Source organism: Nesoenas mayeri (assembly GCF_963082525.1).
Source record: "Nesoenas mayeri genome assembly, chromosome: 2".
Taxonomy (NCBI): Eukaryota; Metazoa; Chordata; class Aves; order Columbiformes; family Columbidae; genus Nesoenas; species Nesoenas mayeri.
This window is the reverse complement of record NC_137543.1, coordinates 122,397,524-122,423,896: the sequence shown is the minus strand read 5'-3', so window position 1 is coordinate 122,423,896 and position 26,373 is coordinate 122,397,524. Positions and strand designations below refer to the sequence as shown.

Genomic DNA, 26,373 nt, shown 5'->3' with positions numbered 1-26,373 from the left:
ACCTTGCAACAGCATTATACTTATTGTCACTCATCATTCACATCAGTTGTGCTTTCTTTCAATATTTACGCAGCCACAAATTGAGTTATCTTAAAAACGTATTTCAACAAAAATCTGAAAACTCACCAGCACTGCCTTAATCACACAGCATCTTAAAAGTTTTTCACATAGATACCACTGAGACACTGAGAATATTTGAAAGATATCTCATTTCTAAATTACCTGTAACTTTAGAAAATTATTTTGCATGCTTAGAAATAATTAAATGAATCACACTGTTCTGCTATGGCTTTCATAAATCAGAATTATTTTGTTTCCAAGAAGTAACCAAAGGCAAAAGAGCAGATGTTAATAAAATTTCGAAAATGGTAACTCAGTTGAGATTTAAAACTAATATAAATCTAGAAGTGCCAACATTCTAGACAGATATCAAGTTATTTTTTTTCTTGCAGAGCCTTAGTAGACATTTTTCAAGGTTTTTTTGCCACCACCCCCTTCAGTCCTGCAGAATTTAAGTTTACCCTCGCAGATGGTAAGCTTCCAAAACCTATTCCCTCCCTTCCACTCCACACATTTATACATACAGCAGATTTGGGTGCTGTCTACAGGCATGTCTTCTGTTCTGTTCCATACTTAAGCTTCAGAATCTACCCCAAGGTACCTCTAAGAGTTCTTCAAATTGCACAGAAATATTTCAAAGCCATTTTTCCTCAGGAATCCCGACAAGATGCAAGACAGTGAAATATATACCAAACACACATGCACACAGTTGATGAAATCACAGTTCTACTGTGAGAGCGATTAGCAACTCAAACTTCTTTTAAAAAAAGCTTTAGCATTTGCATTTGAGTTGCTAAAGTCTGATGAAGGCTGCTCTTAGAGTAGACAGTAGCACTCAGGAGGAATATGTCTAATCCAAAAATCTGCCTCTTCCCAACTCAGATCTGGGTAGACCTGATACTAGCCTAGATACATAGAAAAGCCAGTTTTTAACCTAGGAGACTGTAGTATCAGAGAGAAAAAAAAATGGCAAGCTCTTATCTGTCACATCTTCTGGGTGTGTTGAACAGTTGTTGAATACCCAACAACTAAGCTGAATACGTCCTCGGTCAGGGAGAGATGTACTGAGACAAAACACCTTCCAGTGCTGAAGTAACTTTCCATCAGCAAAATTCCAGCACTTCCTTTTCTGGAAGAGAACTGGTAATCCTGTCCTCACATTTACTTTTAGAAAATGACCTTTTGAAGTAAAAATGGCTGCCTGTAAAAAGCTTTTTTTATATCACAGAAATCATAGACTTTAGCCCTCACTTACATAAACAAAGAACTGCACACTTAAGACTTTATCTGAAAAATCCAAGTGGCTGGTAAACACATAGCTCAACTGATGCTATTAGTTGCTTAATACTCAGTATTTCATGCACAGTAACACACGAGTATTCCACAAAAACTGACCAAGGAAGCTTCTTCACCTTGAGTACAGCTGGTCGAAATTGAGTCATCTGATCTGTTCAAGATGGTCATGTAAACTTATAATTAAGATGCAATTTTAAAGAACAATGCAACATAAAAATGCTTCTATACCACTGTCAGATATACCTTCATAATTCCTAACCATGGCCAAGTTACAAGACTGAGAGAAAAAAGTAATTCCACTCATGAACAACCAACTTAACATAAACCAAATCACAGCATATGATACAAAAACTCTTAAAGGGGGACATTTTATTATACCTGTATTTTAGGGTTTTTACAGGAAAATCCAAATTTGCTTCTCCATATGCAAGATGTACACTTTCACTGTCCCCTGTCTGAAGCATTCGTTCTGCTTCCTGTAAATTGTGAGTTAGAAGTTTATAACATTACTCATGCAACAGAAATCAAAAGAGTATCTCATGCTGACTGTTAATTTTCATAGGGGTAAGGGGTGTTTCCCTGTAGGTACAGGAGTTGAATGCAGGAGATCTAGTTTAAGACCTTTTTCCTCAGAAGCATTTTATCCACATAGGAGAAATGGGGGAGTGGGGAAGGAGGGTGTTACCAGTTTTGTAAGGAATTCAGCTAGCTGGTTTACAGTTAGGTATGACATTTATGAAGAAGTTATACATACTATATTACTGTATTACTGGTAACTAACAGTTGGTTTTAACTACAGCTCTGCAAACACACACAAGAAAAATGTCCCTGATATGGTGAACAGTTACATGATTAATTTAAACAGGGTAGAGATCCCTATGCCACTGCTTTTCTCTCCCATTCATACCCACCTTCTAACCTGACGAAAGACAAAACCACATTTTGTGCTAAAAATTGCTTCTTTCCACTTTAATTGTTAATTTTAATCACAAATAAGAGTCATAGTTCATAACAGCATAATTGAAACAGTGACTTTTCCTCAATTGCCAGTAATAGTTCCTCTAGCATTAAATCTCATTAATAAAGAATTTCAAAATGTACATTTGGTATGTAAGGTCATATGCTCAGGCCACTTAAAGTTCTCACTGAGTATTTTCTAGTAATTTAGAACATGCTTAGTTTTATTGATTTCACACTTACTGCCTTCTCTTTTTTCTTTTTGTCATCTTCTTTCTTCTTTTTACTTTCTGGCATAAGATCATCGAGCCAGCTGAGCTCTCTTTTGGTGAAACACAAATCCATAAGCTTGCGAATGAACACTAAGGCTAGAACCTTAAGGGAACCAGAAATTCAATCATTTATATTAAGCTATTTAAATCAACAAAAACACACACGTGCTTTCAGTACATTCAAAATCTTTAACTGAAGTATTTTTTGTAGTACTAATTTATCTTACCACAAAGTTAAATTAATTTCCATTTTCAACAGCTATTCACAACTGAATTGCTTATTTTCAGGAAATGAAAAGTCCTTGTGTTTCAAAAATGAACAGCTTCTACTACATGTTCTTTTGTTTCTTTCCCACTCCTTTCTTAAGGCAGCAAATATGTTCTGAAGGGATGCTGGATGATGCACGTACTCTTGGAAAATTATTAACTTGTAAAACAGATAACTTACCATCATAGGGAAAACAACAGCAGCTGCAGAGGCTTTAATCACCCACAACAGAACTAGACAAGTGAGCTGAACAACTGTAAAAATATGGACCTTCCAGAGTGGCACATAACGGAGATAAATCAGGTCTGGTTGATGTTTGGCAGGCATTCCAAACAGTTTTATTCGGTCAAAAAACTGCGTTGAAAAATAAAATCATCCTTCAGTTAATTGTTTTCTTCCCCTCCAGAAGGAAATAAAGATTTTTAAAGGACTCCAGAAATATAAGCTAATCCCAAACAAAATACTAATGAAGAGCACTGAACATTCAAGAGGATGGGGCTGAGGGCTGTTTTGTTTTGTTGGGTTTTTTCCCACCTCTCATTACTACTACATAATTTCAGAGTATTTCAGAAAATTTGTTGCCCAGCTATACTGCCAAAAGAATAAATGCAAAAGAACTGAGAAGTGAAGGTACAACATGGTAGGAACAAATATCTGAACACAACACTCAGGAAGTTATCCAACATGCTATTCAGACAATATGGATTAGGCTTATTTTTGCTCAGAAAAAGTCATGTGTTACTGTTTCCTTTTCATTTAGTGTTAAACAACAGGAAATTCCTCATTAACATCAGATTTTACCTGAATGCCTTTTAACGAAGATACTCCCATGTAAAGAAAGACACCATACAAAACTGGCATTGGAATAAACTGGGGAGGAAAAAACACCCACAGTTACTTGTGTCATCAACATGGCATAACATAGCATGTTAGTGAAAGAGATGGACCAAGTTATTTTTTACTTTATATTTTACTTAAGAGAAATCTGTAAAAGTGGAAGCTCTTTATTTATAGAGAAAATATATGCACAACTGAGCAGCAAAAAAACAAGGCTATTACCCAGATTAAAAAGTAGTTCAGTCTTGACTGACCATTCATTCCATTTTTTAGGCTGTAACCACAATGTCCATTAATGCTAAGTATGCTGCTTTACATTGCTATCTGATAGGTGTTGCATTGAGGCTATCAACATTTCATAAAGAGCAAATAGTAACATTTTCATTCCTAATACCCTTGGTTCCATAAAAAATAAAAGTATTATTTTCTAAGAATCAGCTGTCAAAACATGGGGTAAACATCTAGCTTCAGTAATCAGCACTTTTATCTTTTGCTTTTGAGCAACAATACATCTATTTCAATATTTCTGCTTCTGATTATATGAGCTCTTGGTAGCTTTCCAACCAGAGATTGTGAAATCTGAACTACTTTCTAATAACTGCTACTGCTTTATTGTTTTCAGACCTTTACATTGTTTAAACATACAAACAGTCAACTATTAAGAATTTATAATATGTAGCTCTAATTACTAAACTATAGCTATGTGTTCATAGGCTTATTTCTTCTCATTATCCAAAATTAAACAGCCATTAGAAGCAATCTTTTTGTGAAGACAGACTTGTGATCTGTCTTTAAACAGACTTTTACAGAGTTCTTTCGAGGTATGAGCAATTATGCAATTTATACCATATCTGCTATTCTGATAATAAAAAGACAATTTTTTCATTTCTCCTTTTAACTATTAGATTAGAAACAACAAAGTAGAAGCTGAACAGATTTTACTCAAATCTGAGCAGAAAGCAAACTGAACTGATTGGTTTTCTTCCAATAAAGTCTTCAGAAGGGCACTATGGATATAAATTAAGAGACAGGGTAAATTGAGGCCACAATAAGACCTGTAAAATCTCTACTACACCATGATGATGCATAAGCTAATCTTGAAACTTTAAACATCAAAGGAAGTCTAATAAGCTGAAAAAAGAGAAGTGAACAGTGTAACTTCTGATGATCACTTTCCAAACCAGATATTTGTTTCTTCTGCTATATTATATTACTTCCACTCAAGTAACTTCGTATCTTCATCACACTCCTTTTCTCTCCATTATGCACTCAAAAAAACCCCCAAAACAACCCTACAGAAGAACTACTTTAAATAACACAGACTTGAGAAACTGAAAAATAGCTGGCCAGAAAATCAAATAACATGGACAAAGCTTGTTTTTGTCACTACTCACTATACTTCTGGCTTTCTCAGATTTCATTTCCTTGCATCCCCCCCCCCAGTTTCTATTCAGCTAACACCTGTTCTTAAAAATGCAATTTGAGAATGAGTCCAGGCATATTTCACTTAACTTAATAAAACTTCCTAACATTATGAAATGATAAATCACAATATCAACATCAAAAGCACAAAGAAAAGGCAAATGTTTCTGAAAAACTGTCTTTTACCTTTAATACAGAGGTCATGAACACTGACAGCCCCATCAGGACAAAAATCATCAATCCTGTCACTCGCTGCTCCCGGATTCCCAAGAACTTTGGTTGTTCTCCTGGTGCTGAGCATTCTGACTCAACTTTCAGGCTATTAACATGACTTATAGACAGGACAGTTGCAGCAACAAACCATGGTAAGCCCATGAGAGAGCATATTCCCAACATAACACCAACCATGAGCAGATCAAGATGATAACCACAGCCTTTCTGTAAAATTAAACAAACAAATCATTTGATAAGCTTCCTATTTATGCGATACCATATTTATAACTTACCTGATAAATAACAGATAACTACAAAAGTTAAGATTCTTTGAGAGTGTCCACAAAATTATACTTTTTCCTATACTAGATCAATATATATGTTTATTTAGTAGTTGTAGGTAATGTTTCACAGATTTGCAGAATGAATCTGATTTAAAATGAACTTGACTTACAAAACATTAAATTTTTGTGAAACAGACTTTTACCTTCAGCTTGTGCTCTTTCCTGTTTATAATAACAGCTGTTATTTGTTGATCCATGAAAATGAGAATGGTACAGAGTAAAGCAGGAACAGCAGCTACCAAGAGTGTCCACCAAGGATTGCTTCCAAGAGGATCTATGAACCATCCTCGGTCTTTTCGGGTGGGCTGAAAAAACAAACATCAACAACAAGAACTAAATGACTAAGATAAAAAGCAGAATTTATTGCTACAAACCTGCAATGAACAGGTCAACAGTCTCCTAAATACACGTTTAGATATTTTTTCCCCAAAGGCTTTGACCAAAAGACTGATTCAGCTGTTACATGTGAATGTGACACTCATATGGAAAACACTGCAACAAATCAGTTTCATCCCTTTACATCTGCACATTTGTGCAAAAGAATGCTCCTTTTTCAGTGATATTATAATGTAAAGCATAGTCTCTTCTGTCAGACGAGACATACATCAAAAACAGAAATGGGAGTTTATCAACTACATTGTAAGTAAAAAAAGATACATTTCTGTTTCTATACAATTCCATTATTTTACTGTCTATGAAACTGCACGCAATTAAAAACCTAAGTTTTTTTAAAAGGTTTCATTTCTTACTTCAAATTTCTCTGGAACATGAAGCTTAGGAGAAGGCACTCCCACAAGATAGTCAATCAAAACCATGATAACTATGGTCAGAAATACTGCAAAGTCACTGATGGTAGAACGTACCTATAAAGAAAAGACTTGCATTAACTTGCTTTTTCGTCATTATAATTTTCATGTATAGAAATACAACATTCTCCCCTATGAACAGTGAAGTCTATTTATACTATACTACATCACTGAACATCATATATATTTTCTCCTTTATTTTAAAATTTAAGCTGCCTGCCAGCATAGCATGAAGCTGCAGAAGGTAAGTATTCTGGACAACTGTGCATCCAATTATTTCATTAAGAATTATCTACTGCAAGCAACAAATAATCTAAAAAAACTCCTTCCTCATCTTCCTCTCTTCACAACCCTACTGGGAGGCTGAGCCATGACAGCTAGTCTCTTGCAGCTTAATTCAATAACATAACTGAATTGTTCAGAAATCAATATTTATACATTTGATGTTTTAATAGGTAGGAGGGGCATAATTTGCAACAGATGTGGTTTATCAAGGTGCCTTTATTAAACATTAGGGACACATTGTACGGACGAGCTGAGGTTTAGAGAAAATTCAACCACTTTACTTTGGCTAGCAGAATGAAGTTGCGTAAATTAGTCCAAGGGTAATAATTATACCAGCCTCTATTAGAAACAGTAACCCCATGAGGAATCACTCAGAACCCTTCATATGTCAGCAGTCTGGGGAAAGCAATCAATTGTTCTGTACAGCTAGGTGAGGAAAACAGCAGCAATACTACATCCCCAAATGATACCTGGGAACACCCATTAATATAGGGAGACAGACTGCCTAAGTCTCCTAATGTTTAGAACATCCTGTCGTAACCATAGGAAAGTACAGAGTAAGCATGGAATTTTCAGAAGCCAATTTACTTACTCTAATATCTAATAGCTTAATTTCTGGAATTATTAGCAAATTTTCTGGTCTTAATTTCTTTCTGTGTCTTAAAAGAAATCCCTCAATAAAATGTTTCGAAGCAGAATTAAAAAAACCAACTCTGTTAAGTTATACTAATGTATTTATCATATCAAAACAATAGTCTGATCAGAATTACCTTAGTTGGGAAATAGCGTTTGGTCTTGAATTGCTTAAGGAAAGAGGAAAGGAAAAATGTTGTAAAGAATAGGATGACAGACCAGAAGAGAACATCTGGAATATATGGTCCATGATGGCTACACGCTGATCCACGAAACACACCATGATATTCTAAACATTGCTGGAAAGAGAAAAACTTCTTAAGTTCCTGTGTTTTATTCATTTAGTTCATTCAATCTAACTTAAAGCTTTTCAATAAAATAACACACTTAAGAACTTTCACGATCCCAAAAAGTGGGGGTTCTTTCATTCATCAGTACCTCATCCTGAAATGTCAAAAAATGTCTGCTGTCTGTTTCAGAAGAGCCGTAGTATCCATTACTGATAATTTCAGGATGTCAAAATGCTGGGAGGTATCCAAGAAGAAACATCTTTATATTCACACAATTTCTATTCTATTTCTCAAAGTATCTCCCCTCTTCCCTTCCTTTTTTTATGTTTGTCAGCTTGAAAGTTGATGTTGGATAGTGTGCTTTTCCTGGGCTTAGTCCTTCAATTTCTAAATAAATATTTTCTTCCAACCAATATTTAGGTAGTTTCTTTGGCTCTGTTGTAGTTTTATACCTATGTCTATCAAACTAATCGAATGTGTTTGCTATCAAATTTTAACTGCAGATTCCATCTCCACATCTTCTTAAAAATATTTGTTCAGCCTTTCAAGAAAACTGAAGAAAGCAACCTCCTGTTTGTTCACCTCATCATATTCATCTGCACTTCAGTAAGAAGACTCTTCTGCCTAGCAGGATTAAAGTGGCTACCTCATGCAGACATTTATTATATTAACACTTACTGCCATGGACCAAACCACTACAACAACTGTTTAAAGCATTATGGGAGGAATAAGAGAGTTCAAAAACATACAGTTTTAAAGAAAACAGTACAGGTTCAAATTAAGAAAGAAACCAGACAAAAAATATTAAGGAAGACTGGTACTTTGTGGGTATTTATTTTTTATACACATATACATATATACACACACACACACGTACATCGCTTTTAGACACTCACAGAAACTGTAAGGTTACTCCATGCTATATTTTCCACGGATATATTCATTTTCGTCCACACCTGCAATGTTTCATTGCTGGGATTCTCAGGCTCAGAACACACACATCTGGAAAGAAGAAAAAAAATCACTTGCATGCTTTTAAGCTGTATGTGCCAAAATGCAGCGATCTGTAGTAATTTTTAAAAATCCTGAGGAGTTTAAACCAGAGTTTATCCCAACCTTTTATGAAAGAAGCAAAGTCCAAGGCTCCTCCTCACATGACATGAACTAGGATTATTGGGAGGTAGGATACAGGAAATGAAGATGAAAGAAGTGACTGCTCAGGAGGTTTAACATATTGGACAACAACAAAATAAATTATGTATTTTAAAGAATCAGAAGCAGGTAAGATGTTGACTTAACTACTTGATTGATCTCCCAGTTTTTAAATAGAATGACACCTGAGAATAAAATGAAATAGACAACATACATAGGCCTCTACATATCGTAAATAAAAGATGAGGATTAAAAGTCTGAATAACACCACTTTCTGACAAGCCTATACTAACATACATTGTGTTATTTCTAAATATTCCTACATAATTTGACTAATGTGGCACAAATAGTTTTCTATGACTGCGTACAAATGAAGGTTTTTAGATGTCTATACAGCACAATATCCCACAGTGAGTCAAACTGCACAATAACATAAAACAGAGATGTTGAAACCGTTTCAATTAAAAGGAATCACAGAATCACAGAATGTTAGGGATTGGAAGGGACCTTGAAAGATCATCTAGTCCAATCCCCCTGCTGGAGCAGGAACACTCAGATGAGGCTACACAGGAATGTGTCCAAGTGGGTCTTGAATGCCTCCAGAGTAGGAGACTCCACAACTTCCCTGGGCAGCCTGTTCCAGTGCTCTGGCACCCTCACTGAGAAGAAGTTTCTTCTCAAATTTAAGTGGAACCTTTTGTGTTTCAGTTTGTACCCATTACCCCTTGTCCTATCATTGGTTGTCGCCTGGCTCCATCCTCGTGACACTCACCTTTTATATATCTGTAAACGTTAATGAGGTCACCCCTCAGTCTCCTCCAAGCTAAAGAGCCCCAGCTCCCTCAGCCTTTCCTCATAAGGGAGATGCTCCACTCCCTTAATCATCTTTGTTGCCCTATGCTGGACTCTCTCTAGCAGTTCCCTGTCCTTCTTGACCTGAGGGTCCCAGAACTGGACACAATATTCCCTGAAAGGAAGTATCAAAGAAGTGTGAATGTTTGTAAAATCGACAATAGATCTTTGAGTGGAAACAGAGTCAAAGCCTGGTATGACACTGACAGCAGTCAACCTGCATGTATCATGATCTCCATCTCGGCCAGGCAGAGCAGCCACCCAGCAGGACCGTTTGTCATTAGCAGATAAACCCGTGCTCCTCAAAGATGGTATGTGACTGTAACACACATGTCTGTGGATCATGTGTAAATATTGGTGAGGGTGCAATGAGAACTTCTGGAGACTAGTAACAGAAGACAATTTAAAAATGTGTAGGTTCTTACTAGTGTTTCTTAAGTGTCATGCATTGTAGTTTATCTGCTGTGTCGCTGGTCCTGAATATATGGATGGCTTCTGAGAGAAGATGCCAGAAGGTTCTCCCATGTCCGACAGAGCCTGTGACAGCCAGCTCCAAGACAGATCCACTGCTGGCCAAGGCTGAGCCCATCAGCAACGGCAGTAGTGCCTTTGGGATAGCGTATTTAAGAAGGGATGAAAAAAATTGCAGCACAGCAGCAGCCAAGAGAGACAAGTGAGAATATAAGAGAAACCACCTGCAGAAAACAAGGTCAGTGAAGGAGGAGGGGGAGGAAGTGCTCCAGGCACTGGAGCAGAGGCTCTTGCACAGCCCGTGGTGCAGACCATGGTGACACCAGTTGTTCCCTGCAGCCCATGGAGGTCCACGATGGAACAGAGATCCACTGCAGCCCGGGGAGGACCCCACATCAGAGCAGCTGGATGTGCCTGAAGGGGGCTGTGACTCCATGGGAAGCCCACGCTGGAGCAGGCTCCTGGCAGGACCTGTGGACCCATGGAGAGAGGAGCTCACGCTGAAGCAGGTTTGCCTGCAGGACTTTTTGTGACTCCACTAGGGACCCACACTGGCGCAGTCTGTTCCTGAAGGACTGGACCCCATGGGAAGGACACACACTGGAGCAGTTCATGAAGGACTGCAGCCCATTGGTAGGACGCACACAGGAGAAGTTCATGGAGGACTGTGGGAGGGACACTGGAGCAGGGGAAGGGTGTGGGGAATAAAGAGCGGCAGAGACAATCTGTGATGAACTGACCACAACCCCCACTCCCTGTCCCCTGTGTGACTGTGGAGTAGAAGGTAAAGAAATCAGGAATGAAATTGAGTCTGGGAAGAAAGGAGGTGCGAGAGGAAGGTTTTTTAATATTTGGTTTTATTTTCTCATTACTCTGATTTGATTGGTAATAAATTAAACTAATTTCCCCAAATCTGTTTTGCCTGTGACAGTAACTGCTGACTGATCTCCCTGTCTTTATCTCAATCCTTTAATCATATTTTCTCTCCTCTGTCCAGCTGAGGAGGGGAGTGAGAGAACAGCTTCATGGTCACCTGGCATTCAGTCAAGGTCAACCCACCACAGGCAGATAACACACAGCAGCCACAGAAATAAAACAAATGTAAAACAGATACATCTAAAGAGCTTACTTATTGCATTCCTTAAATAAAATAAAGTTATTTTTGTACTGGTAGTTTTACTGCTAGTTACTGTGATGAATAGAACTAATAGTTATACTTGATCAGGAAAGAAAAAAAACAAGGCTCTATTGTATTTCCTACTGTTCACCTCTCTTTAAAAAATCTAAAAGTCAAGTATTCCTTCCCCATAACTACAGTAGAAAGCAACACTGTTTAAAGACGCAAACTCCTATGCACATGAAAGTTGCAGAAGTTCTCCATGCCTCAGCTACCTGGAAATAATCCTCATCCAGGTGGGGTAAACGATAATGATTTCTGCAAGTGGCAAGGCAGAACTCCTGTTCTGACCTTTAATCTCCAGGCTGACCTTTCAGAAAGCTACAATTAAAGCAGGCATTTGTCACAGCCCCTCATTCCTTCCAACCACCCATAGCTAACACAGAAAATTCAATTCCACAGTATTCTGAATAGAAATTTTCTGAGGTTTCTCACACCCACACCACCCCCAGCATTCCTCCTACCCTGCCACGGAGAGGCACACATTGCAGTTTAGTAAATGGCATGTCTCTATACCATAAACATTTTCCCTGTTTATTTTACTATCAGACAGAAATGTGATACTTACGAGTATAAAGTCAGTTTATCCAAATCGTTGTGCATATTGAAGGCATACACTTCTCCCAAATGAAAAAGTTTTTCCAATGCCTCATAAATAAATATGATGCATATAAGCGCTGCAAAAGCTTCCTCAGTGAATCGAGTGATGTAACACACAAGGCTGCTGGCATCTGTGGCTACAAGCACTATGCATAAAAACGCAGTCCACAGACCAATGCTAGTTCGCAGAGAGAGGTAGGAAAGATTATAATCCCTGTGTGAAGAAAGAAACAGAAGTATTAACTGAGCCACAAGTTACCTATACTATATTTTTTTTTGAAAACATACTGAAGCCAAGCTCTATAAGTATTCACCACTTTTCTCATCCTTGATGTTAGTTCTGAAGGAGGCAGAAGCTTTTATCTCACATCTTCCACCAAAGCAAAGCAGCACTGCAAGGTGTTTCCAGGACTGAGGGTGCAACTACCTAGCTTGGGAAGCACCATGGAGATGATCTTTCCAGAATTACGTGGATGCTTTCTCCTAGAGGGCAGATCCCTGTTTATCCCTACAGAATCAAAACCAACATCTTCACACAGTCAGAACATAACTTTCATTTAGGTCCCAGCTACTTCTTATCACCAGTTTTCTCATTAAGGCTCACCAGGACCTCACAGCTTTACCAAAGCACATCCATCTCTCAGTCTCCTGCTGCTGCATCTACATCTTCACGGACATCCACTTTAAACATATATTTGGTTTTCAATTACAGCTATTCTAAGAGACTAGAAAGTTAGAAAGTGCATCAAGCTAATACAAACATCACTTACCTGCAAAATTTAAATAATATTTTCTCAAATACTAGAACTGGTCCGGTGCTTCCCAAAATAGTAAGAGGTTGCCCAGCAAAGAGAGAATAGGCAATCCCAGTTAATGAGGCTCCAAAGAGAGACTCTATTGCACTCTGTTTGGGGGAAAAGAAACTGCTGTAACTATGCTGCCTTTCAGGTTACCATTTACCATCACATCCGTATAAACACAGTTTTAAGATGCATTAACTTAGAAACAAGACAAGATGTAAAAACACTGCAATTAATATTGATGTTTGAGACAAGAATAACTTAATACAGCTTTGCAGTAACAATACCATGGGCAAAAGATTTTGAAAACTTCACTCCTGAGAAACATAAAGCCACCCAAAAACATCAGAATACATTACTAGTCCTGTTAGCTATGGAAGAAAAACATACCAATAATTACTACAAATAATAAAAAAAAAAGTTACTCAACATGTAGTTTACAGGAAAATTTATCTGTCTCTGTAAAGAAAATAGATATATGTAGTGATATATATATATATGTGTATATATATAGCAACATACCTGTACCAAAACATGATACGGTGTGCCGTATCAAACCTGCATCAACCAAGCATTACGAAAGAAAAAACTGACAGGTGGAGGTGCAGGGGAAGTTACTGAACAATACTGGCTTATGTATACATGACACCAAAAACAGATGAGCAGTAAACCAACATCCCACCTGGTAATGCATTTCTTTTCACTGAAGTAAGATATTTACTTCAGTTATTGAATTAAATGTTTTATGTTTTCTGCTAAAAAAAAAAATACAGTTATAATGTACCCCAAAAGAGAGGGACAGGACTTTTTAGATCCTAAAATGATATCCAAAGTTACTTGAAAATAGTTAACATTTACAACTATGAGAAGTCACGGATTACAGATTAAAAATTCCACTAGGAATCCTTTAAGTGTTTGCTATTTTGCAAGCCTAAGAAAACTAAGTTTATGCAAACTTAAGCTCCAATTCAGGAAAGCATCTATAATTGGGCAAAATGGTTTGCTGAACTGAGGCTATTAAAAATGAAAACATTAGGTCTTTGTTCATTACATTAGAAAAAAAAATAATCCCAGTCTCTTATTCTATTACCTTTGAATTAGTGCTTTTGGTTAGTCAATGCATTAACCTTGGGGCTCTCAATCAGGGTGGCAGGGACAGGAGTACTGTGGAGATGATGACCTCTGGGAATGTGAGGGAAGGTTTCAAACAAACTGTGTACCTTACAATGTCAGCTACTGTGCTTGAACATGTGTGTGCAGTAACTAAATTTTATATTCAATGATGCACACCAAGTATCTGAAGGCAGGAACAAACCTGCTAACAATTCCAGATAGCTAAAAGAAAGAAGGTATTTAAGAATCAAGCTCTAAAGAAAGCATGTTTTCATAATTACACATGACGCACATTCAAAAATTACATCGACATTTTGATAAGCATTCCTACATTTAGAGTAGCAGAAACAGTGCACAGAAAAGATACAATTTTTTTCTGTATTTGCTATCTGCTTGAAGTGCTACATCAATAACAAAAAACTGAGTCAACAGCATTACTTGAAAGAGATAAAATATTTAACTAAATTTTAATATCATACAACCCTAAAAACTTGATCTAAGTATCCATAGCAATTTTATAGCATCATAAGCTTTACCAGAATCTTTAAATTTGTTAAGGATGTGTCTGAATACATCCTTCCCTCCCCCAAATAGACAGAGCCTTGTACCTTCCTGATAGATTTAAAACCAGAAAATACACTTCCAACTAGTTTACTCACGAGCCAATTGACACAAACAGTAAGTTATTAACATTGCTGATGTTAAGCATTGTTTCCCTCTCCAAACACCGAAGTGCAATCATATTTTGGTTAAAAAGGTGCTAGTGTTATCTACTGCCCAATATAACGCTATCAAAATTTCGTACGTGTAGGGTTTACATTCAAGTTGTTTTCAATGAAGAGTATTTTCTGCTTATAAACCTTACCCGCTTTGTTTTGGTGTTAACAATATATCATTAGTGAAAGCAAATGCACATCCTGTCCATTACTTAAATACACAATTGACTGTTACCCATACACATAGCCTCATAGGCCTACTACTCAAGGCCAGTACATGTTCTTGGCTGTCCACCTTGAGCCTCTGACTTTGCCTAAAGTAGGCCTAGTGGGATGGTGCACCTTTACTGCTGTTCATTATTTTTAAGTAGCCAAAAAGAAGGCTATGCAAGCCTTTTCTCAATTCATGAAGCCATTCATCCAATAAGGCAGGATAAACATTTTTTTTTACCTCCACTGTGCATCTTCTCCTGTTCACATGGGTTCCCCACATTTTCCACAGCAATTACCTTTTGGGGAAGATCTGCTTTGGGGCAGGCTATGTGGGTAAACTCTTCAAATACAAGTATAAATAAATGAGACAAATGCACACAGTGACTTGCCTCTGAAGGTCTAAAAGCCTGGCCACTACCATTCTTTGTACTCACTATTCTGCCTTGTGTAGCTTCTCCCAGGAGCCCTCCAAAAGTGATTACAGGAGACATACAGGCACAGTATAGGAAAAGAATCGAGGCCAGGCACTGCAGGCTTAATGCATCCTTGAAGTCACTCAAGAAAAAAGGTGCTTTCCTTTGGATGTCAAGTATCAAACCACCAAAAAGCCTAAATAGGTGAGATGAAACTCGTCAAACTGTACACTAAAGGATTCTAGCCAGTTCAAAACTATGGGCTACACATGACTGCCAGTGCCTACTGCCAGCACAAATTAGCTATTTCATAATCCAGAATAAAGCATAACAGTTTAAAATGTAAATGAGAATCTTATCTATTCCAATTCAGTAGTATTCCAAATACAATCAAGCAGGTTATCCACATTTTTAAAAGCTGGCTAGGTATTTTTGTATATGGGCTAGATACTGAAAAAATATCTTTGAAAATTATTTTACCTAAATAAAGTTTTAAATCAAATCTGGTTTACGATATTCAAAACAAGGAGCAGAAGAAATATGCTAAACCTCAACCAAGACCACTGCATTCATACATTTCAATATTATTACTCAAATAAGTATCTGTAGCTTTTTGATTCAAATTCTCTACATACATATGGTTAGGTACATAAATAAATTTACGTCTATCACTTTTAACAGTGTTTTCATCTGGAGTACAAAGACATTCTACAAATAGAAATACAAAATCAAACATATAAAAGTCAGTTCAACCGAGTAAGTTATTAGCAAGAAATTAAAAATCTTTTGGCAGTTTCAAAAAAAAAAAAAAAAATACTCCAAAATACTAGGTAAAATTTACATCTATCAAAAATTGATTTTATTTTGAACTATTAAAAAAATCCCTTAAATATTTTATTCCTAAGAAAGACAATAGTCTCATCTAGAGATAATTCTGTGGGCAGAAAGGAACTTTTCAGCCCCATATACTGTCTGAAAAAAGGCAAAAAGGAAGTATAAAAAAGCCAAAACAATTAAAAAAAATTAACACAAATGTTGTAAAGTCCTTCTTGCAAAGGTATGAGAAAGATGCATTTCATTTGGAAGTTTATAATTTTGGGGCTAACAACACTGTTCAATTTTCTAGAATTTCTCAGTTGATTTAATCTCTACTCTCACCTATGAGATATTAAAGTTTAATCTTAACCAGATATTTCCAATGTTCCGGACTTTTTTGGCAAGTATTTCCAAATTAACAGAGAACAACTTTGCAACTCAACTGAAAGAAATTCCTTTCATTTTATTTTAGATCTAAAAGAAATCTAACCAAGACCAAAACCTAACCAATACCAAAGTATTTTTTGCTACTTTACATTCCTTGTTGTTCCATTTCATACATGTTTAATGAAACACATTTGCATTGATGGAAATTTTTCGTACCTAGCCCAATACTGAAAATTGTGTATTCCTGCTATAACTATGATTATTGCATTCTCTTGACAATTAAACATTAAACCCCAAGTCTTAAAAGTCAGTTAGTTAAATTAGGCAGCATCTATATGAAATCCTTTGCAAATGTGTTGAGAAACATTGCCATAGGCTTGAAAATTCTTTAAGCGGAATAGCATTTGTAGGCAAGAATCCAACACTTGAAAAGGAAAAAAAAGATGCACTCTAACATTTATGCCGTTATTTTTTATATTCAAATGTCACTATTAAAAACTGTGACGATTTATCATTTTTATTTCTTTATGGTAGCTAGAATTTAGGGAAGTGAACACACCTTCCAGTTCTCTGAAGTTCAGGTCCAGCATGATGGCCTTCTTCTTTGAGAGGCTCTCCTGTAGGAGTAGATCCATTTGGAAATTTAGGTACTTTCCTTTTCTCCTACAGAAAAAAAGAATAAAAAAGAAAGTCATACTTTGAGACTGCCTTTACACTAAAAATTTTAAAGACAGCATGCAGAGACTCTATGCCTTCCAAACCTTTTTCATATTTCCAGCTTATCAGCAGTCCTCCATTTGCCAAGCACAGACAACTAGAACTGTACAACACCTCCCTTGTGCAACAGTATTAATCTTCCCTCTTTCTACAGGAAATGCATCCCTGAGACATGGTAAAGTCTGCCTTTTTGAGACACAGTAAAGGCTCAAACATGAGGCCTAGAAAACTTTTCAATTTTTTCTCCTTCATTTCCAGAGAAGAAGCCTCTAGCTTCTGATAGAAACGGACCTCACTTCATGACACACCGAACGTAGTTAAAGTACAAATGAGAAGTCATTCCTCTATGGAGCAACCTGCCCACCAGCTCCCCATAAATTTCTCAGCTGAGCTTGCCCTCCAAAAACCCCAAACCCTGCTCACTGGAAATGACTTGAGTGGTAGCCACAGACTATTCACGAATAAACTGACCAACTGCCGTGCTGTAACCCCTTACCTTCTACCCACCCCCCCCCCCCAAACCACCACAGGATTCAAGGCCAATGTCAACCTGCTGAACCACCAGCACTGGGCTCTCCCCCCACTTTTGATCGTGGTGTCAGGAATTCCCCTCAGCTGTAAAGAGGGAGAGAAAGGAAAGAAATCTGAGTCCCTCTTTGGTTCAGTTTCCCTCTGGTTCTCATTCTGAGCTTGCATAACAGCTGAGTGATATGATCCATTTTTATTTATTTCTCAAACATTCTGTGAACATCATAAGCTAGCTAATATACACTAAAACATTTCAATCAATGTTGTATGCAAATAGAAGTCTTTATAAAAATTAAAATATTCTTCCTGATCATTCTTAGATTAATTACAAAGTTTATAACACGAACTCAGGTACAATTTCGGACACCTTCTCCTAGATGTCACATGAACTCATTTCAGTATTACGCAAAGGAAATATAGTAAATAAAATTTACTTAAAAGCATAGAAGGAAACAGATAACACTCTTTAAAAAAATAAAATAAAATAAAATGGACAATCCACTTTTTCCTTCAAACGGATGTGGTGGCTTTCCTGATGCTTTACTAAAGTTTAATCTCAGTGCACAATTTACTTGCATTTGGAAATGGCATTTTTAAAGTAAAAAGGAGCTCTCTAGTGGGCTTTTTTCATTTACCTGGGAAGGAACACTTTTTGGTGGCTCAATTCGTATAGATGGATCCCATTCTCCTGGAGGCAGGACTGTCACTTGGTCTAAAAATTCATCAATTCCTGACAACAAATCATTTCGGTCTTTCGCTTTATAGGCAACATCATGGAAAACCTATAAGAAGAAAGTACCCAACATTTTTTTTTTTTTTTTTTTTTAAAGGAGAAACAGATTACAAGGAATGCATCATTATTTTTAAAAAGGCATAGGAATTTTTTTAAAGGTCCTCAAAAGTTAAGGATTTTACTTTACTTGCATACTTTTGCATTAAGAACTACCTGTATGTACACCGCTAATTAAACATAATATAAAGAAGCTGTACCTTCAAATTCAAAGGGAATACTGAGTTAATGTCTAAAACTAATTAGAAAGTTAATCTTCGATATTCAGTAAATCAAGTTCATGTACTATTGTCTGAATAATTCTGCCCTGCAATCACTGTGCCACTACGCTGTGCTAAATATACTTCAAACAACCTACAAACCAAAACATGTGTTTTTATTAAGAATAAGAACTTCATTTGTATAGCTCTAGCTCCATTCATTTTAAAAGAGTACTTAAAAAGCCCATGAAAGCAATCCTCCTACTGCTCAAAGAAACCCCTACGTTGTTTTACAGACTACAACACAAATTCCAAGCTGACAAATAGGTGGTATTTAAAAAAGCAATCTTTGATTCTCAAAATGCATTTTATACACACAGAGGGAAAAAAAAATAATGCTAGTTTTGTTGTAAAAACTGTTTGCAGAAGTTATTCCTAAATGGCTTCTGCACATGTGAAACCTGAACTGTTTGTCTCCAAAGACCAGACTATTAACTCTTTTAAGTTTTATCTTTTAAGCCTATTTAGGTCTTCTTAGACCACTGAATTTTTTTTTCTATTTCAATGTTCTACAGCATTCCTAAAATCAGCCTACCTAAAAAATTAAGAGCTGCAACTACAGCTTCTAATATTCAATTCTCACACTGAACAAATACTATATTCAGCAACTAGTTGCCCAGTTGTAAAATGATCAACTCCTGGCTAACGTTTCCAAATTTTAAATTGTTCTAGAACAAAGTAGTATTAGAATTTCTGGTAGATAACGCTAATATTATAATTATCAGCAATTCACTAGGTGGCGCTCAACACAAAGTCAGAATTAAAACATCCTAATTTCGCTCAGTAAGACGACGACAATAGTCTTAAAAAGTCCCAATTCCCCTGTGCTCTTTAAAACTGTCCACCAATGCCCTAAACATATTACTTCAAATGACTAATAAAATTCTGATTTTAATTATTTGACCTCGCTTTGATAAAGATATATCTATGATGACTCAATTTGACACGGTTCAGTGACAGGTTAACAGTTGGTCTTGACGATCTTGAGGGCCTCTTCCAACCAAACTGATTCTATGATTCAACTGCAAACATTCTTAAATTGTGTGCTGAGCACTCACACAGGTTGTTGTGTACTTTTCAACATATGGTGATTCATAGTAGACACAATTCTATTTAATAGTTTTATTTCTTAATTTGGTACAAAAATGAAATCTGCACAAAGCCAAAATATTTTTTTCAGAAATACATTTAGGATTTCTTTAAGACAGACAAGGGGAAAAGTTAATTTACCATTATCTAGTTCACTAACACAAAAAATAAATAAGTTTACAGTTCCTCATTCAGCCAGTGTTTTTTTTCTTCTAGCCATCACTCCAGAATACATTTATTGAAAACAGTTGGTAAATATATTATTCTAGACTTCTTTGACTACAAGTATTTAAAATACATCACTTACATCATCTGTCATAAGTGTTGCTATTGATCTCCCAATTTCATGGTACTGTGGAGCTTTTCCTGCTGGTCCCAGCAACAAAAACAAGAATCTGTGGAGAAAGCAATCAAGATGATTATGGCTGACTCACCTGAATACACTCATACGATTCTTTCAAACTAATGTTTAAAGACAATTTAGTGGTGAGGTAAAAATACCTTCTTCACCATTTCAGATCTTAAAGTCTGCTGCAAGACTAAGAAAAGATTCGCCTCAAAGTCATCACCGGAATGAATTTGAATTCTGAACCAAAATTATTTCAAAGCCTTCTTAATTAAGCCTAATTTTTCAACTTCATATAATGCTGTAAATGTAGTAGAAATCCACAGGCTAGAGCTCAATGTGTGTTTCCTCCAGGTTCTAAGCCTTCCTGACATTCCCACTGGCCTAGGGGTTATAGGATCTGCTCTGACCTCCCTGATGACTGATTTTCTCTTTATGGAAGTCAAACAGCTCTCACTTGCTGTGACAGGGTACAACACACTGGGCACCCTCATATCCTGGCTCTGCATCAGTGGAAAAGAAGGGAACCTGCACTTCGAACACCTAAGAAGGTAAAGTGACATTCTGGGATCCAATCTTGGGGTAGATCACAGAATATGTTAACAGTCTCAATTTCCAATAACAACAATAGTTATTATACTTCAGAGAAAAAAAAAAGAAAATTGAACAGGACTAGTGTCTTATAAATTCAAGAGGATATAAAACAAGGAGCAAAATTCAGTAATTATTTTTACAGCCTTCTTCCTATACTCCATGAAGTTCCTAAGCACAACATATTTGAAAAAAGTGGCATCTTCCACCTCACAGTACACAAAGCTCAATATTATTTTTCCTTTGCAAGTTGACTACCCTAACAGAAACTGAGATTACATCTTCAGAGTCAAGTATATTATTCCAAATTGGCAAGTCTGGATCATTTTGAAAAATTTATGACAGGATCATTTTAGTTATATTATGAGAATATATATGCAGAAAATTTGGAATTTCCCAAGAAACATTATGAGAACTAATGTCAATTACCTTCTGAAAATTCTCACATGTATTTGTAAGAACACCACCAAGATTATTCTTGCCTTTCATTAGAATATATAAGCTGAAAATTACAAACAAACACTTTGATCATTTTAAAACATTAAAAAACACCAAAAAAACATAAATGCACAAATTTATGTCAAACACCAGAGAACAGCCCAGTACATCAATGTGCACAGAAAATGAAGTGTCCTCCATGATGACTGATGAAATGATCTGCTATCTACATCCTGAGATCTTCAGTTTGAGATTTTGATCATCTGTGGTAAATACACCCACAGTATAATACTGGCAAGACCCATGATTTTGGGGGTGGTGGCAGGCGCACCAGGCTGGATGGCATATTGCAAAGCAAAAACCAATTCAATGTATTAGCTGTAGGTTGGTTACTGCAGTGTCAGTCATGCAGATTCAGGCACGTAATACCAAAGTTCAGTTTTTCCACCACCTAGCTTAATCATACACAGAGTATTTGTATGCGAAGAGCAGAGCTTCAGATTAGACAGACTTTCAGACTTAATGGACTCCTCCCCACTGTCATGCTCTGTTGCGCTGAAGGGAACTTCAACAATCTTCATGCCCATCTTTACAATGGCAACACAAGCTTGGAAGACTCATTGCTTTTACTCTTGGTCAACTATCTGTTTCAACTTCTGCACTTGCTTAAGACAGCATCATTATATTTAAAGCATTCAGACAATTTTATGGTGGACCTCATTCCTTCATATCTTGCAGCAAATGACTGGCATCATGTTAAACAGAAGTCTACATTTCTTGAGCTTAATAGAGTATGCACAGAAATTTACTATTATTTGAGATCTTAAATATCATCTTATTGTATAAGTAAAGCCAGACTTTCCAGGCATTTATTTACCGTGTAGGAACCGGAACCTCTGTGAGACCCGAGAGAAGCACAGCAGGGGAGAGCCTCACAAAAGCAATAATAGGTCTTTCTAAAAAATCTACTTCTCCCACTAACACATTTGATGCTTCTGCTCCTGAAGGAATTTTCCTCATGAAGTTCATATCAACCTATTCATACAAAGATGAAACAAGTGTTTATTCCCTTTGTTAGCATAAATTCTATAACATAATTGTAAGTTTATCAATATTTACTACACATTAATGCTATGAAGAAAAATAAAAAAGCAAATTAAACATCCCACAGTACAGAAAACACAAACATATGTAGAAATTGTCAGCCAGCCAGCAAACTAATAATAAACTATTTTCTGAAAGTAAGAATTACTACCACCTACTACATCCTAGAAGACTAATAACCACCTTTCTAATATTACTTATCATGACAAACGTTCCATGATAGGACGTAACAAAATCTATGCACAATTAACTAAGGAGAGTTCATGTAATTACACATGGTTTTTAAAATGCAGTTAGTTATTTCACAGCTGTGTATTTCAAATATGACATAATTTCGAAAACAAATTTGTATCTTTATGTTTTCATCCATAAAGAATACGATTACTGAAAATCTTGACTTCGATTTGTGTGCATAATTACAGTAGAGTACTAGAAAATGGTACAGCACATGAACTCTGTGTTCACATACATACACGCACAAACAAGCACCAGTTACATTGCTATCTAGAAGACTTACAGATGGCCTCTTGAGTCCCACACCAAGTGTGCCACAACTACAGTGCCAGGAGGCTGACTCCTGCCCAACAGGAGACAAGGTAGGTGTACAGAAGGACAGGCCAAACAAAAACAAAGACTGTGACGGAGGACCAGGAATAAATGGCACCTGCCATGATTAGCTGAGAACTACAGCGTAAGTTAGCTTTTCTTAAACATAATTATTTAACTTGGCAAACCAATTGTCTTACAGTGTTTCACAGCACAGATGAAACTGCAGACTGAGTTTTATAGTACAAGCCATAATGGAACTTGCCCAGCAAATTTAAATTATGAAAGAAATACACGGGGTTTACAGTATTACAGAAGATTTCTGTCAGAAAGTGGTATTATATGCTCCTAATGATTAAGATGTACAATAACTTTTATACAATAAATTCTTAACACAAATAAAGCAAATTCCCTTTAAAAGGTCTCTTTGAAAAGGAAAAAAGTCAGTCGTAGAAAAAAAACATATTAAAACACCATCTACAAAATTGTTTTCCTAAGAGTTTTTATAGCAGATCTGAAAATATCTCCCTCTGCATGAGAAAGTACAATGGCTGCACTCCAAGTTACCAAAATACTGAAAAGATCAAACTAAACGGAAAGTTCAGTCCCGCTGGGAAGAGATTCAAGACATTAACACATTTAGCCTACACCATTTTCTGACACTCATACACATAAGTTATGTGTTAGTACATGTCTTGTGTACACTTGTACAAATGCATACCTATACGTGTCTTAGTTGTAACTAAGAGGGCAATTACTACAACCACATTTTTTGTTACATAGTTTTGTGCTAAACATTAAGGTATTTAATGTTATTTACCTTACTAAAATCAACCGTGCTGTTTTCTCTGCTTCCTCCTGTCCCAGTACCTTTAACGTCTCCACTTTTCCCAGTGTCTAAATTTCCAGGTGCTGACTGTGGAGATGCTAGTAGTCCTAAATTAAAACAAAGGAGGTAAGTTCAAAATGGTGTATGAAGGGAACTGAATATGTGACTCTACCAAAACTCAATGTGGCAGCTCGCTTAAAGCAAATGTGCAAGTTATTCAGTAAGAGTGCCCTACATTAGTATCACAAATGCAACATTAAAAAGTCATCGTGTTGCCAAAATAATGACATCATTAAAAATGAAATTGGATATTGCCCAAATGATGGCCATTTGCAGAACAGTCACCAGAAAGAAAACAAGAGCTACTTTAATTGCAGAAAAAAACCCAACTGTTGACATTTTAATTGTAACTGCTTTAGTAGTTAGTAGATAGAATCTTCACTATATTTAGAAGTCCTCAAACACCTCTGCTATCTAGTCTGCTATGTAGCAATTATTTCCATTGTAAAAAGCCTCGGCAAGCCTCAGTCTACAACTACAAGGAATGACACCCTGGCAGTTAACTAAACCTGTACGAGCAAATAGTGCACTTCATGAAGAACAGAGAGCTTGCCAACCATGATTTCAATCAACAGACCAAAGCTGCAACTATTGATCTGACCAGATGTTACTATATGAAATGGTCTCTCTAACACGTTAGATGAAAAGGCACATATAATAGAGTTATTCAAGTAACATAACAGCTTTCCCCAACACCTGCATCAAAACAAAAACGCTTGATGTAGCTTGCGACACTACTAGCAACACTGAATAGCAGGTCCAGTGAAGGATGCAAACGACAACTAACCCATGTGTTCATACACTCTCAATTCCACATTGCACCATGGTTATCTCTACCAAGCTATCATTTAAAAGCTGGTCTATGCATGCATCACCAAGCCCAAATCCCATCATTTGGATTACAGAGCTTTTACTTGTTCATGCACTAGAACATGCTCTACAAGCGCATATGGCCTTGCTTGTTTACACTAGACCTTTTAGATGTGGTGATAAAACATGCTCAAACATGCTTTCAAAACCACATCCATACAAAGACAGAAGTCTAAACTTTGTATTACATGCAGAAAGTTTGTATTTAGGTTAAGCAGCACTCTAGACAAGATAAAACTGAAGTCCTCACCTTTCAGCTATTGTTCTATCAAACTACAGCTACATAACTACTTGCATCCCTCTGTATTTATAATTTAGCAATTTGACATTTTTAGCATTTAAAATTACAACTGAATTCACTTTATTTGATCCCCAAATTTATTTCCAAAACGCTCTTTCAAAGAGCCATCAGATCATTGGAAAACATGCAAGTCCAAGCCTTTACCATTCATTTTCGTTCTTACAGTTCATAGGGATATAAGTGGAGTGGGTAGTTTTTCCTGAAGCAAAAAACCAAATGAAGTTAATAAGCTGTAATTTCTTTCGTGAATCTTAAGTATTTAACTGCATAAGAGTTGATGTGTTTGTAGAACTAGAAATAGAATAAAAATATGAAACAATTGTTGCATAAGAGCATAATATAAGTTTATACACATAAACTCTTTTCATTTTTTTTCCCCCTACATAACAATGTAGGTAGCTGAAGATGTATATGACTGGTGAAAGATGAGCAATAATGCATCATTTTGCAAATGCCCTGTGAGTAAAAGCAAGCAGAGACTAGGAAAGAAAAAGTGGAGAGGCAATCAAGGAGGAGGACAGAGAACAAGGACTCTACATATTAGCATGAACTAATTTACTGTTTCAGTACTAAAATGACACAGATTCTTCTAAAAGGTTTGCCTTCAAAATGTCTCCAACCAGTCACAGTTATGGTTCAGAAGTCTTGGCACTGACACAGGAACATTTGTCTGATCCTAGACCACGTGTAAATAGTTTTCCTTCGTGTCGGTTTTGCTGCTGGACAGACTGCTGCGCTCACATGAGAACACAGCTCACAGGCTTGCAGACCTGAGCGAGCATGTCTGTCTGATACTGCATCTCCCTATGCATATCAATCAATCTGATATTTTCAGGGGAAATCAGAATAAGAAATTACAATCTCCAACAGCAAAACACTTTTAGTCAAATCTCATACTAATAAAATAACTAATTTCCTTCTCTTCTCTGGTTTAGTAGATACAAACTTAGAGGGTACTGCTACAAGGAAGGCTACCTAGTAGTTACCTAGTAGTTTTTCCAGACTGTGAGAGGGAGAAATTCATCTAGTCTTACCAAGCTCTCAAGGGGATCATTAAAAATACGCTGTACCCTTCTTGATGTTCTTATGCAGATACACCACCTGCCTCCATCAAAAAGCAGTGGATTAAGCCTTGAGTAAGTCTGGATTAAAAAAAACTCGTAAAAATCACTCAAGTTAAAGTACTTGTAACTACACCTTCACTAAAGATCACGTGTATTTTCTAGCCAGCTACGGTTAGTTTAATATTGTGAGCACAAAAGTCTACGAGAAAGCAAGAAGAACGCAGACATTTGCTTCACATTTCTGCTTCAGTTAAAAAAAAAAAAAATATATATATATACACACACATTGAGGGAAACGAGTTCAACACTTAAGCATAACTTCTCCAATATAATTCTGTTTATATAGGCAAAATTTATGAAATATGAAACTTTAAAATATGAAGTCACATCATATTTGTATGAGGAAATAAAAATCAATTTAAAAAAATAAATTCCAATGTGACCTTA

At 36.4% G+C, this 26,373-nt stretch overlaps 1 protein-coding gene across 9 annotated transcripts in view; it reads right to left on the bottom strand.

Moving 5' to 3' along the window:
* SLC4A7 (solute carrier family 4 member 7) overlaps positions 1–26,373 on the bottom strand; it is a gene marked incomplete at both ends in the record, with an annotated part of 90,560 nt that overhangs the window by 1,693 nt on the left and 62,494 nt on the right. For 8 of the 9 annotated variants that reach the window (XM_080339790.1, XM_080339795.1, XM_080339792.1 and 5 more), the window contains 17 exons: positions 1,735–1,832; positions 2,557–2,688; positions 3,034–3,207; positions 3,655–3,723; positions 5,299–5,550; positions 5,813–5,974; positions 6,419–6,532; positions 7,531–7,692; positions 8,580–8,685; positions 11,904–12,149; positions 12,706–12,839; positions 15,212–15,386; positions 16,953–17,056; positions 18,274–18,420; positions 20,085–20,172; positions 22,030–22,187; positions 23,623–23,738. In XM_080339790.1, coding sequence (XP_080195916.1) covers positions 1,735–1,832; positions 2,557–2,688; positions 3,034–3,207; positions 3,655–3,723; positions 5,299–5,550; positions 5,813–5,974; positions 6,419–6,532; positions 7,531–7,692; positions 8,580–8,685; positions 11,904–12,149; positions 12,706–12,839; positions 15,212–15,386; positions 16,953–17,056; positions 18,274–18,420; positions 20,085–20,172; positions 22,030–22,187; positions 23,623–23,738 — 2,437 coding nt within the window. Of the gene's footprint in view, positions 1–1,734; positions 1,833–2,556; positions 2,689–3,033; positions 3,208–3,654; positions 3,724–5,298; positions 5,551–5,812; positions 5,975–6,418; positions 6,533–7,530; positions 7,693–8,579; positions 8,686–11,903; positions 12,150–12,705; positions 12,840–15,211; positions 15,387–16,952; positions 17,057–18,273; positions 18,421–20,084; positions 20,173–22,029; positions 22,188–22,773; positions 22,834–23,622; positions 23,739–26,373 lie in introns of all 9 variants that reach the window. The other variant, XM_080339789.1, reaches the window with a different exon arrangement.